Source organism: Scyliorhinus torazame, chromosome 1 (assembly GCF_047496885.1).
Source record: "Scyliorhinus torazame isolate Kashiwa2021f chromosome 1, sScyTor2.1, whole genome shotgun sequence".
In the NCBI taxonomy this organism is placed as follows: Eukaryota; Metazoa; Chordata; class Chondrichthyes; order Carcharhiniformes; family Scyliorhinidae; genus Scyliorhinus; species Scyliorhinus torazame.
This window is the reverse complement of record NC_092707.1, coordinates 314,448,212-314,461,807: the sequence shown is the minus strand read 5'-3', so window position 1 is coordinate 314,461,807 and position 13,596 is coordinate 314,448,212. Positions and strand designations below refer to the sequence as shown.

The 13,596-nt window shown below is 57.9% G+C and overlaps 1 protein-coding gene across 2 annotated transcripts in view; it reads right to left on the bottom strand.

Moving 5' to 3' along the window:
* Positions 1–13,596, bottom strand: part of LOC140424276 (clathrin heavy chain linker domain-containing protein 1-like) — a 208,731-nt gene that overhangs the window by 98,934 nt on the left and 96,201 nt on the right. For both annotated transcript variants that reach the window (XM_072507852.1, XM_072507853.1), the window contains exon 7: positions 941–1,047. In XM_072507852.1, the coding sequence (XP_072363953.1) occupies positions 941–1,047 (107 nt within the window). The remainder of the gene's footprint in view (positions 1–940; positions 1,048–13,596) is intronic.

Here is a 13,596-nt window from a genome sequence, read left to right as displayed (position 1 = left end):
CGGGGCCTCCGCTCCCATTAACGAGTGCAGCATCGTGCTCACATATGCCCCGACGTCCGCTCCCTCCGCACCTTCAGGAAGACCAAGAATCCTTAGGTTGTTGCTCCTCGCGTTGTTCTCCAGCGCCTCCAGCCTTTCCACACATCGTTTATGGTGTGCCTCGTGCATCTCCGTCTTCACCACCAGGCCCTGTATGTCGTCCTCATTCTCGGCAGCCTTTGCCTTCACGACCCGAAGCTCCCGCTCCTGGGTCTTTTGCTCCTCCTTTAGCCCTTCGATCGCCTGTAATATCGGGGCCAACGGCTCCTTCTTCAATTCCTTTTTGAGTTCTTCCACGCAGCGTTTCAAAAACTCGTGTTGTTCAGGGCCCCATATTAAACTGCCACCTTCCGACGCCATCTTGGTTTTTGCTTGCCTTCCTTGCCGCTGCTCTAAAGGATCCACCGCAATCCGGCCACCTTCCTCTCCTTTTTTCATCCGTATCCAGGGGGGATTCCCTTCTGGTTCACCGCACAGTACTTTCAGCCGTTAAAATTGCCGTTGGGGCTCTTATTAAGAGCCCAAAAGTCTGTTCCACCGGGAGCTGCCGAAACGTGCGACTCAGCTGGTCATCGCCGCACCCGGAAGTCTCAAAAGGCATCTTGACAAACACATGGAAAGGAAGGGTATAGAGGGATATAGCACAAAGTGCTGAGGGTTTTGGCCAAGGTTGGATCATGACCGGTACAGGCTTGGAGGGCCGAAGGGCCTGTTCCTGTGGTGTATTGTTCTTTGTTCTAACATTTGCCGCACTATTGAAATATCCCATTTTTGAAATTAGATATATTCCTTTAATTCCTAATCTTGAAAAACTTGGAGGAAAAGCATTCAGCTGATGCGAGTTTTGTTTTTCTATTTTGATGGCTAGAAACATAAAACATAGTAATAAACAAAAACATACCTTTAAATCTTTCCATGACCTCCAAGTTATTAAGGATTCCTCGGGGACAATTTGCTACATGTATTGTTGCTGCCTTATATTGCTTATCCTCAAGCAGTTTATTAAATCTGTAAGAAAAGTAGAATTTTTAAGTTTAGAAACGAGAGAATATTTTAACTGTGGCCCCAGGCCTATATACCCCTAGCTCCTGTCTGTCCAATGTCCTTTTTTTTCATTAATTCTGACGCCAGAAAGCAGAGTGAGATTGGGCTGAATTTTCCCAAGAGTTGGGACCATTATTGCTTGACAGCTAGCCTAATTTTCTGGGAGGTGATCAATTACTGGTTTGTTGATACAATTGCTGACCCAGGGTACATTCGTGAGGCAGGAAGTAGATGTGGCTGGCTCCATTGAAGCAGTCAAGGCTGGAGGTTGCTTGAGAGGTCAATAGTTGCACTGTGGTAAGAAGGACATGGGTCCAGCATCAACAAACGTCTGAGGTCTGGCAAGGCGATGCCCAGCAGACAGAGATGAAGTAAATAAACAATGAGTCTACCTGTGAGTAGTACGCCCTCAAGTTAAGCATCACGCAGGAAAACGTAGGACATGTGTGGCCAGTTCAATTCCTCACCCGAGGGAAGGGTTCACAGCATTTTAGCTTTTGGAGGATGCTGAGCTGAACCCATGGACAATATATGCCAGGATCATTAAATGTGAATGTGCGTCATGATTTTCTGATGGAAGGATCACGGTCTTGATCTGCACCTTTCCAGAAAATAAACAGACAACAACTACAAGAGTTGGTCTATGAATGGAGACAAGGGGCGAAATTCTCCGTTATCGGCGGAAAGTCCGCCGATCGGCACAAAAAACGGCGCAAATCCCACTTGCGTCACGTCATAAAAATGGGATGATAGTCTCCGGCCCGAAATGGGCTAGCAGCGACGTAACGGGATCCGCGCTTGCGCAGTGGTTCACGCCGTGCAGCGTCATACGCGTTGCACGGCGTGACGGCTCATAAGGCCGCGCAGCTCCCCCCCACCCGACCAGAACACCCGACCGCAACACCCGACTGAATGGCTGGCCGTCGCTCAGCCCCGAGGTTCGAGTCACGCGATGTGGAGGCGTTCCTGGACGCGGTGGAGCAGAGGAGGGACGCCCTGTATCCCGGGCACGGCCGCAGAGTTGCCCCACGCCACAGCCGGCGTCTGTGGAGGGAAGTGGCAGAGGCCGTCACCGCTGTGGCCCTGACACCACGGACAGGCACCCAGTGCCACAAGAAGGTGAACGACCTCGTCAGAGCAGGCAGGGTGAGCCTCCCCCATATCCCCCCTCCCCCATATCCCCCCCTCCCCCAAATCCCCCCTCCCCCATATCCCCCCTCCCCCATATCCCCCCATCCCCCATATCCCTCCCCCATATCCCCCCTCCCCCATATCCCCCTCCCCATATCCCCCCTCCCCCATATCCCCCCTCCCCCATATCCCCCATATCCCCCCTCCCCCATATCCCCCTCCCCCATATCCCCCCTCCCCCATATCCCCCCTCCCCCATAGCACCCCTCCCCCATAGCCCCCCTCCCCATAGCCCCCCTCCCCCATATCCCCCCTCCCCATATCCCCATATCCCTCCTCCCCCATATCCCCCATATCCCCCCTCCCCCATATCCCCCCTCCCCATAACCCCCTCCCCCATATCCCCCTCCCCCATATCCCCCTCCCCATATCCCCCCTCCCCATATACCCCATATCCCCCCTCCCCCATATCCCCCCTCCCCCATATCCCCCCTCCCCATATCCCCCTCCCCCATATCCCCCCTCCCCCATATCCCCCATATCCCCCCTCCCCCATATCCCCCATATCCCCAAGTGAATCCAGCCCTAACCTTAACCTCTGCAATGCACGCGCAACCGATGGCGTGCATTCATATACCTGCCTAACACTGTTGCCTTTTACCCCTGCCACCACCCCCCCCCCCCCCCCCCCACAGCAGAAGCGCGCACACAACGAGGAAAGGGCCCTGGAACTGGCTGGCGGACCTGAGGACCGGGAGGTTGCTGATGCAGAGGTCGGGGGCCCACGAGCAAGTGAGCCACCAACAGCCCGTCCCCATATCCCCCCTCCCCTATATCCCCCTCCCCGTATCACCTGATCACTGCCTGATGTCTAACCATGCATGCTTCATTGTGTATCGCAGGACCAAACGTCCAGGCACCCATCCCCGCAGATGCACACCGCCCGCAGGATGCCCCTCGGAAACCACAGGAGACGGAGAGACCCGCACCCTCCAGCATGCGACGCCCGCAGGATGCCCCTCGGAGACCACAGGAGACGGCGAGACCCGCACCCTCCAGCATGCGACGCCCGCAGGATGCCCCTCGGAGACCACGGGAGACGGAGAGACCCACACCCTCCAGCATGCGACGCCCGCAGGATGACCCTCGGATACCACGGGAGACGGAGAGACCCGGACCCTCCAGCATGCGACGCCCGCAGGATGCCCCTCGGAGACCACGGGAGACGGAGAGACCCGGACCCTCCAGCATGCGACGCCCGCAGGATGCCCCTTGGAGACCACGGGAGACGGAGAGACCTGGAGCAACAGGGAGACGACACCCCCGTCACGTGCGGGAGCGACCACCCAGCGATGAGGGGGGCAGCCACAGGCCCCCGTCACATCCGAGCCAGGACACCACTACCCAGGACACCACTATCCAGGACACCCCTACCCGGGACACCATTACCCGGGACAGCACTACCCGGGACACCACTATCCAGGACACCCCTACCCGGGACACCACTACCCGGGACAGCACTACCCGGGACAGCACTACCCAGGACACTCCTACCCGGGACAGCACTACCCGGGACAGCACTACCCGGGACAGCACTACCCGGGACAGCACTACCCAGGACACCCCTACCCGGGAAGACAAAATACCGGACAGTGACTCAGAGTGGATGGGTGGAGACGAAGCCCCACCCCAAAGTGCCATGGAGTCAGAGTGGGACAAAGAGCATGACACAACGCCACTGCTGTCACCAACACCCTCCACCATCGCAGAAACACTCACCACGGTTGGGCACTTTAGTGATGAGGCGTCTGGTACACTCACTGGTGCGCACAACACAGCCGTCCCGGTACGGCAGGTGGAGGTAGGAGCAGCAGAGGGACCGGGCGGTCGGAGGGCAGCCCAGGCCAAGCGAACATCTGCCGCCCAGATGGATCCCGGGTTCCTGCAGTTACCACACCCACACATAGATCCGATGCAACCACCGACACAGAGACGAGCGAATAGGGTGACGGGTGGCTTGCGGCGGCTGCGGTCGCAGGTGGAGGAGTCCACCCGCGTCCAGGAGCTGGGAGTGGTCCCGGTCATGCGTGCCACCCAGGCTGACACCGCACGGGTGGCGTCCGCGGTGGAGGCAATGGGTGCGACGGTGTCAGACATGGGGAACGGTTTGCGAGGCCTGGGGCCTTCCGTGCAGGCGGCGTCTGTGGCCCAGGAAATGGCTGCCCTCTCACAGGAGGCCATGAGCCAGTGCCAGCGCCAGATGGCAGAGGCGCTCAATGCCATAGCCCAGTCTCAGCAGGCCATGGCCCAGTCTCAGCAGGCCATAGCCCAGTCTCTGCAGGCCATGGCCCAGTCTCTGCAGGCCAAGGCCCAGTCTCAGCAGGCCAAGGCCCAGTCTCAGCAGGCCATGGCCCAGTCTCAGCAGGCCATCGCTGAGGTCATCGGCGCCAGTGGCCATGTGCGAGCCGGCGTCGCACTGTCACAGACAGGGTTTGACAACCCCCTGGGCTCCATGGCTGCAAACCTGCAGACCCCTGTCGATACCAGCACGGGCCTCCAGGACTGGCAGCGCCAGATGTCGGGGGCGCGTCGGATGGCCAGTCCGTTCGCATCCCCCACCCATGTAGAGGCCTGGGGGCCATCGGGCACCCCGAGGGAGGAGGAGGTGGTGTGGTCTGTCCCGGCTCCCTCTGTAGGGGAGGTCCCGGTACACCGCGACACCTCGGACTCCCCCCCTTCCGTCCCAGGTGCATCGGGTGGGCAACGGGCAGGACAGGCTGGCAGCTCGCCATCCCAGTCGCCCGGGCCGCAGCCTGGCCCATCTAGGCCAGGACGCCCCAGGAAACGGCCGCCAAAGGGATCCAGTGTCAGAGGGCAGGAATCACAGGAGTCCACCTCCAGTTCTGCTGTACCGTCTGGGGAACCACGTAGACGTAGTCAAAGGGCCCGTAAGGCCAAACAATTAGACACTGAGTAAGTTGGCACGGGTGCAGGGCACAGATGAGTTTTAGGGGCTAGGGCACGTGCATGAACTCCTTTGGTTATTAAAGTCAATGTTACACCTACCGAAGCTGCCTTTGTGCTCTGTCCAAAGTGTGCGGGCGTGTCATGTACGTTGAGCGCAAGTGTGTGTGTGACGGGTGGTCTTACCTCAGCCCCAGGTGAGTCTGCCCCCTTCCCCCTGGGCCGCCATCAACATCCCCCGGGCAGAGGACGGGACCGTGCGCTGCAGTGTCACAGCCGCATGCAGGGATGGTCCGGGTGGATGGTGGTACTGTGGCCATGGGTCAGACATAGTCCAACGATGTAGAGCCAGGAGCTCATCGCAGGGCGGGTTGTCATCATCCTCCATGGCCTGCGATAGACACGCGTCCACCCGCAACTGGGTGAGCCCGGCCCGTTGTGCCGCCGTTGGATCGGCAATTGGGGGGGGGGGGGGGTGGTGTGCATGCGGGTGGGGTGTGTGGGGTTGGGGAGGGGGGTGAGGGTGCTGGGTGGGTGGATGGGTGGGGGGTGTGGGTGGTCGGCTGTTGCCATGGTGTGCGGTCTGTGGCCATACTACCCGATTCTAGTCAGTGAAGCGGGCGGCTATCAGTCTGTCCCATGCCCGCTGGGCCAGCCGGTAACGGGGGACAGCCACCCGCCTGTGTCTACCCCGTCTGCCCTGACCATTGCCCCCATCCCCCTCATCTGGGGAGGACTGCGCCTCTTCCTGCTGCTCCTCCACTCCGCCCTCCTCTGCCTGCGGCACATCGCCCCTCTGCTGGGCTATGTTGTGCAGGACGCAGCACACCACAATGATGCGGCCGACCCTATCTGACCGATACTGGAGGGCGCCCCCAGAGAGGTCCAGGCCCCTGAAACGCATCTTCAGCACGCCAAAGCACCTCTCGATCACTCCCCTTGTCGCTACATGGGCATCATTGTAGCGGTTCTCCGCCTCATTGCGTGGCCTCCGTATAGGCGTCATCAGCCACGATCGCAATGGGTAGCCCCTGTCGCCCAGCAACCAGCCCCTCAGCCGGGGATGGCGTCCCTCGTACATGCCGGGGATGGATGACCGCGACAACACGAATGAGTCGTGTACACTGCCTGGGTGATGGGCGCAGACGTGCAGGATCACCATGCGGTGGTCGCAGACCACCTGTACGTTCATCGAATAGGTCCCCTTCCTATTAGTGAACACGGCCCTGTTATCTGCAGGTGGCCGCACGGCGACGTGCATCCCATCGATCGCGCCCTGGACCATGGGGAACCCGGCAACGGCAGAGAAGCCCACGGCCCGGGCATCTTGGCTGGCCCGGTCCACGGGGAAGCGGATGTAGCGGTGCGCCATGGCATAAAGGGCATCTGTCACTGCCCGGATGCACCGATGCACCGATGTCTGCGATATGCCGGACAGGTCCCCACTCGGTGCCTGGAATGACCCCGTTGCATAAAAGTTCAGGGCCACCGTAACCTTGACGGACACGGGGAGAGGGTGTCCCCCGCCAGTGCCACGCGGTGACAGGTGTGCCAGCAGGTGGCAGGTGTGTGCCACGGTTTCCCGGCTCATCCGGAGTCTCCTCGTGCATTCCCGGTCCGTGAGGTCCTGGTATGACTGCCGTGGCCGGTACACACGGGGCGCCCTCGGGTGCCTACGTTGCCGTGGGGCCGCGGCGTCCTCCTCCCCCTCCTCGTCCTGTCGGTCAGGTGTCCCTCCAGCCTGGGCGGCTGCCGCCTGCCCCTCTGCGGCAGCCTGCGCCGCCTCTCTGGCACGCTCCTCCTCCTCCTCCTCCTCCTCCTCCTCCTCATCCAGGGCAACATAGACATGAGCGGCTGCCACCACGGCGGCCAACATCGCTGGATGGTCTGAAAACATGACGGCCTGGTGGGGGGGAGGGGAACGACGACATGTCATCATTGCCCATATCCCCTCCTCCCCCCAGCCAGGTGGCATGGACCGCATGGGTCCAACTGTTGGAGGCTGGCACCTGGCCAGGTGGACCAACTCATTTGCCCTCCCATCACCCTCCTCGGCACGGACCCCCTCCCCAACCCCCAACCTCCACCCCGGCACGGACCCCCCCCCAACCCCCAACCTCCACCCCGGCACGGAACCCCCCCCAACCTCCACCCCAGCACGGACCCCCTCCCCAACCTCCACCCCAGCACGGACCCCCCCCAACCCCCAACCTCCACCCCGGCACGGACCCCCCCCCAACCCCCAACCTCCACCCCGGCACGGACCCCCCCCCAACCCCCAACCTCCACCCCGGCACGGACCCCCCCCCAACCTCCACCCCAGCACGGACCCCCTCCCCAACCTCCACCCCAGCACGGACCCCCCCCCCAACCCCCAACCTCCACCCCGGCACGGACCCCCCCCCAACCTGCACCCCAGCACGGACCCCCCCCAAACCCCAACCTCCACCCCGGCACGGACCCCCCCCCCAACCTCCACCCCAGCACGGACCCCCTCCCCAACCTCCACCCCAGCACGGACCCCCCCCAACTCCCAACCTCCACCCCGGCACGGACCCCCCCAACCCCCAACCTCCACCCCGGCACGGACCCCCCCCAACCTCCACCCCAGCACGGACCCCCTCCCGAACCTCCACCCCAGCACGGACCCCCCCCCCCAACCCCCAACCTCCGCCCCGGCACGGACCCCCCCCCCAACCTCCACCCCAGCACGGACCCCCTCCCCAACCTCCACCCCAGCACGGACCCCCCCCCCCAACCCCCAACTTCCACCCCGGCACGGACCCCCCCCAACCTCCACCCCAGCACGGACCCCCTCCCCAACCTCCACCCCGGCACGGACCCCCCCCCCCCAACCTCCACCCCAGCACGGACCCCCTCCCGGCACTCCCCCGGAGCCCAGCCTACTCTAACCACGCCCCCCCCCCCCGCCGCACACTCACACACACAAGCCGAGACACACCTCTCCTCACGCAATCAGTGTCTGCGGCCACGCCATTTCCTGCCCAGAGCCAACCCCCCAGGCCGTCACTCACCTCCTCGCTGGTCGGCATGAGCCTGGAGCACCGGGTCACGCCGATGAAATGGAGGTTTGATTCACGTCGACGTGAACGGTCATCACGTCGACGGGACTTCGGCCCATCCGGAAGGGAGAATATCGGCAGGCCGAAAATCGTCTGCCTTGCGCAGACCCGTGACATTCTCCGCGGCAGCGGCGCCATTAACGCCCCGCCGACTTTTCTCCCTTCGGAGACTTCGGTGGGGGCGGGATTCACGGCGGCCAACGGCCATTCTCCGACCCGGCGGGGGGTCGGAGAATGACGCCCCAGATGTCGGACAGACGCCCATAGTGGTGTTCTGCAGGGGTCAGGTTGGGACCACAGCTAGTCATGATGTACATTAATAATAACCTTTATTATTAGAAACAAATAGGTTTACATTAACACTGCAATGAAGTTACTGTGAAAATCCCCTAGTTGCCACACTCCGGCGCCTGTTCGGGTACACAGAGGGAGAATTCAGAATGTCCAATTCACCTAACAAGCTTGTCTTTCTGGACTTGTGGGAGGAAACCCATGCAGACATGGGGAGAACGTGCAGTGTCCGCACAGACAGCGACCCAAGCGGGAATTGAACCTGGGACCTTGGCGCTGTGAAGCAACAGTGCTAACCATTGTGCTACTGTGCCACCCATAACAATTTAGAAAAGGAACTGAGGGCATTGTTTCTAAGTTTGCAGATGATACAAAGATAGGTAGAGGGACAGGTAGTGTTTAGGAGGCTGCAGAAGGACTTGGACAGGCTAGGAGAGTGGGCAAAAAAGTGGCAGATGGAATACAATTTGGAAAAGTGAGATTATGCACTTTGTTAGGAAGAATAGAGGCAAAGACTATTTTCTAAATGATGAAAGCCTTTGGAAATCTGAAGCACAAAGGGACTTAGGAGTCCTAGTTCAGGATTCTATTAAGGTTAACATGCAAGTTGAGTTAGCAGTTAGAAAGGCAAATGCAATGTTAGCTTTCATTTTGAAAGGGCTGTAGAGGCCAAGTCACTGAGTGTCTTTAAGACTTTGGGCGCGATTCCCCATTCTCACGCCGGTTGGGAGAATCGCCTGGGCCGCCAAAATTTCCGGGGACGTCGGTCCGACGCCCTCCCGTTATTCTCCCAAGCGGCGGGAACAGCCCGGTCGGGCTTCGCGGGCCGCAGGCTGGAGAATCGCCGGAGACACCCAAAATGGCGATTCTCCGGCACCCCCGCTATTCTGAGGCCCGGATGGGCCGAGCGGCCAGGCCAAAACGGCGGGTTCCCCTTGGCGCCGTTCACACCTGGTCGCTGCAGTCGTGGGCGGTGTGTGAACGCTGCCTGCGGAGGGGCGAGGGGGCTCCTGCACCGGGCTTTACCTGAAATGGGGGGTGGCCCGCGATCGGTGCCCACCGATCGTCGGGCCGTCCTCTCTGAAGGAGGACCTCCTTCCTTCCGCGGCCCCGCAAGATCCGTCCCCCATCTTCTTGCGGGACGGACTTAGAGAGGACGGCAACCACACATGCGCGGGTTGGCGCCGGCCTAACTGCGCATGCGCGGATGACGCCCGTTATGCGGCGCCGGCCGCGTCATCTATACGGCGCCGCTTTTACGCGGGCGACAAGGCATGGAGCGTGTAGATGACGCGGCCCCGATCCTGGCCCATTGTCAGGGCCTGAATCGGTCGGGACCGGTTCCGTTCCGCGCCGTCGTGAACCTCGACGCCGTTCACGACGGCGCGGCCACTTCGGCGTGGGAGTGGAGAATCGTGCCCATAGATAGATAGGTTCTTGATTAATAAGGGGATCAAGGATTACAAGGAGAAGGCAAGAGAATGGGGATGAAAAACCTATCAGCCATGATCGAAAGGCAGAGCTGACCCGATGGACAGAAAGGCCTAATTCAGCTCTATGTCTTATGGTCTTATAGAATGCTCTCCGTTCCATTGGGCCAATACTGGAAGAACTGTATAATGTTGGACCTCAGAAGAAGAGATACACTCTGAGAGTCCATTGTCACAGGAAACTCACCATCCACCAGTGCAGATACATGCACATTGATAGGATCTCCGGCACGGTTACAATGGTTATCACAAGGTGAGCATTATGCGCCCTGAACATAGGCATATGATGGAGGCTGTTCATGGAAGAAATTGCTATATGTGTCAGGATTGGTATTGAAATAGCACAGGCCAAGGGCAAACCAGCAGGCAAAGGGTTAAACATATACCAAGGGAAAACCAGCAAGCAAGGGATTAAAGTCACCCACATTGGAAATGATTTAATCATCTCACAGAGCATTTGAATTTGAAAAGGGAAACACAGGAGGCACCAGTAAGTCTAAGGGATCCATTGTCCAACACATTCACACTTCTTCTAGAAGTTAAATATGTTAAGCACAAACCCATGAGATTGTAAGGAAACATTGTATTCTTTAATCATTTTCCCATTATGGGGACCTATATATGCATACTGATCACTTTGTATTTTTCCGAATCATTCAGTGATGTTAATACCTGCTTGTGACTCCGAAGAACTTTAAATATATAAGCATGTCATTCTGAGGACAGGCAGAGCTGACTTTTGCGAGCTAAAGCTAGCAGCAGAATTTGCCTCTCCTGTGTGCACACAGCAATTCCGAATTAAACAAAGTTTTACCAACACCACGCAGTCGAGAACAGACTTTGAGCTTTTTCTTCCCTCCAACAGAGGCAACCGCAGACATGGAAATCCCTGTCAGGATTTGGATGGACATGAATCATAGAATCCCTACTGTGCAGAAGGAGGCCATGAAGTTCAACAAATCTGCACCGACTCTCTGAAAGAGCACTTCACCTAAGCCCATTCCCTCATTATATCCCAGTAACCCCTTAACCTAACCTACACACCTTTGGACACTAACAGGAAATTTAACATGGCCAATCCACCTAACCTGCACATCTTTGGACTGTGGGAGGAAACCGGAGCACGCGGAGGAAACCCACGCAGACACAGGGAGAACGTGCAAACTCCATACAGACAGGCAACCAAGGCTGGAATTCAACCAGGGTCCCTGGTGCTGCGAGGCATCAGTGCTAACCAGTGTGCCACCGTACTGCCTCTTGCTAAACCTTGGGGGTCATATACAAAGTGGGTGGTTGTGTATTAGCAAAGTGAAATGTCTGTCCATCTGTCAAGCGCTCCCAGCGGCAGTGCTGACCCTGGAGCAGAAAATGGAGGAGTCTATTCGTAACATGAGCATTACAATGTTTCAGGCACCTGAGCACCTGAGCTCCAGGTTGGGGACCAGCACTCCTTGAAATGAAATGAAAATCGCTTATTGTCACAAGTAGGCTTCAAATGAAAAGCCCCTAGTCGCCACATTCCGGCGCCTGTTCGGGGAGGCTGGTACGGGACTTGAACCGTGCTGCTGGCCTGCCTTGGTCTGCTTTAAAAGCCAGCTATTTAGCCCTGTGCTAAACCAGACCCTAAACCAGCCCTTGCAGTCCCATAGCTCCTCCCTACTTGTCTGAGTGCAGACTCAGCCAAAGGCCACTCCATAGAGGCAATCTCCTACCTCTCCACAACCCTGCACACCGCCCTCCACCCGCCAACCCCAACTATTGTGGCCTGGCTGTTTTTCTGTTCTGTATTGAATGTTTTCAAAAAGTTAGTGCGAGAGTGCTTCCATATTGAAACACGGAATTATTTAAGAGGAGGCAAAGTGGTATTGTCACTAGTTTAGAGGACCGGGGTAATGCCCTGGGGATCTGGGTTCAACTTCCACCATGGCAGAGGATGGAATTTAAATTCAATAAAACATCTGGAATTAAAAATCTAATGATGACCATGAAACCATTGTTGATGCTCTTTAGGGAAGGAAATTTGACATCCTTAACTGACCTACATGCGACTCCAGACCCACAGCAATGTGGTTGACTCTTGAATGGCCTAGCAAACTACTCAGTTGTAACCAAAGAAAACAAAAAGGAATTAAACCGGACAGACCACCTGGCATTGACCTAGTCTCTGGAAATGACAATGATAAACCCAATCCTGTCAACCCGGCAAAGTCCTCCTTACTAACATGTGGGGCTTGGAGAGCCAATCAGAGGCTTTCCAGCTTGAATGGAAAAGCAGGCTGTAGTAGAGGATAAGTTTTAAAAATTCATTTACTGGATGTGAGCGTTGCTGGCCAGGCGGTAGTGGTGAGCTGCCTTCGGAACCGCTGCAGTCCATGTCATGAAAGTACACCTAAAGTGCAGCGAGGGAGGGAGATCCAGGATTTTTACCCAGCAGCAGTGAAGGAATGACGATATGTTTCTAAGTCAGGATGGTGAGTGGCGTGGAGGGGGAAGTCCAGGTGGTGGTTTTTCTATGTGTCTACTGCCCTTGTCCTTCTAGATGTTAGAGGTTGCGGATTTGGAAGTGCTGTCGAAGGAGTCTGGCGAGTGTCTGCACTGCATTTTGGGCCGAATGGCCTCCTTCTGCACTGTAAATTCTATGATTTTGTAGAAGCTACGCACTGCTATCATTGGGCGCGATCTACCCGAATGGGGACAGAGTCTTGTAGCGCATGACTGACCGGTTGTTTTCCAGCGCTCGGAGTGTAAAGAAACACCCAGCTAGCTAACGCCCATCCGGGTAGATCGAGGGCCTCAGTGGGGAACTCCCTGGTGAGGTCGCACCTAGCTCCGTTTTCTGAACTGAAGAGCTCTGCTCGCCTGCACTCCTCACTGCGGCAAGAGATTGGAACGCCTTTTTAAATGACGTCCCAATCTCACGAGCCCCCGAAGCGACCCCCAAAACCCCCCCAAGGCCAACTCACTATAAAAAGGTCTGTGGATCCCTCCCGCACTGCCTGCTCGCCAAACCCACGCAAGCACACACCCTGGCCCGATCACTGCACAAAAAGTGCCAGCTTGGCACCTTGGCAGTGTCAGCCTGGCACCACCCCAGCCAGCTGGCAGTGCCACCTGGCACCAGGTGGCACTGCCAGGGTGCCCAGGTGGAACCAGCGGTGCCAGAGTACCACCCTGTCCAGAGGGCATGCACCTAAGGGTCTCCAATCCCCTGGAAGATGTGACAGGACTGCGGGCACACATCAGGAGTTTGATGAAATACCCTCCATTTGCCTGGATGAGTGCAGCTCCAATACTCAAGACGCTTCACACCATCCAGGATAAAGCAACCCGCTTGTCTCACTCTAATATGCGTTCCCGAGATCTACCCAAGGAATGAGATCTAACTCCCTCGCCTTGGAGACCTCAGGCGAGCGCCTTTCAGTACTGCCCTCCACAAACCTAACACTCTAACATGCAGATTTACCAGAAAGTGATCCAGCCCACAATGGGCCGGATTTACATCATGACACTCACGAGATCGCATTAGATCTCAGGAGGCATGGTGAGCCTAGAAG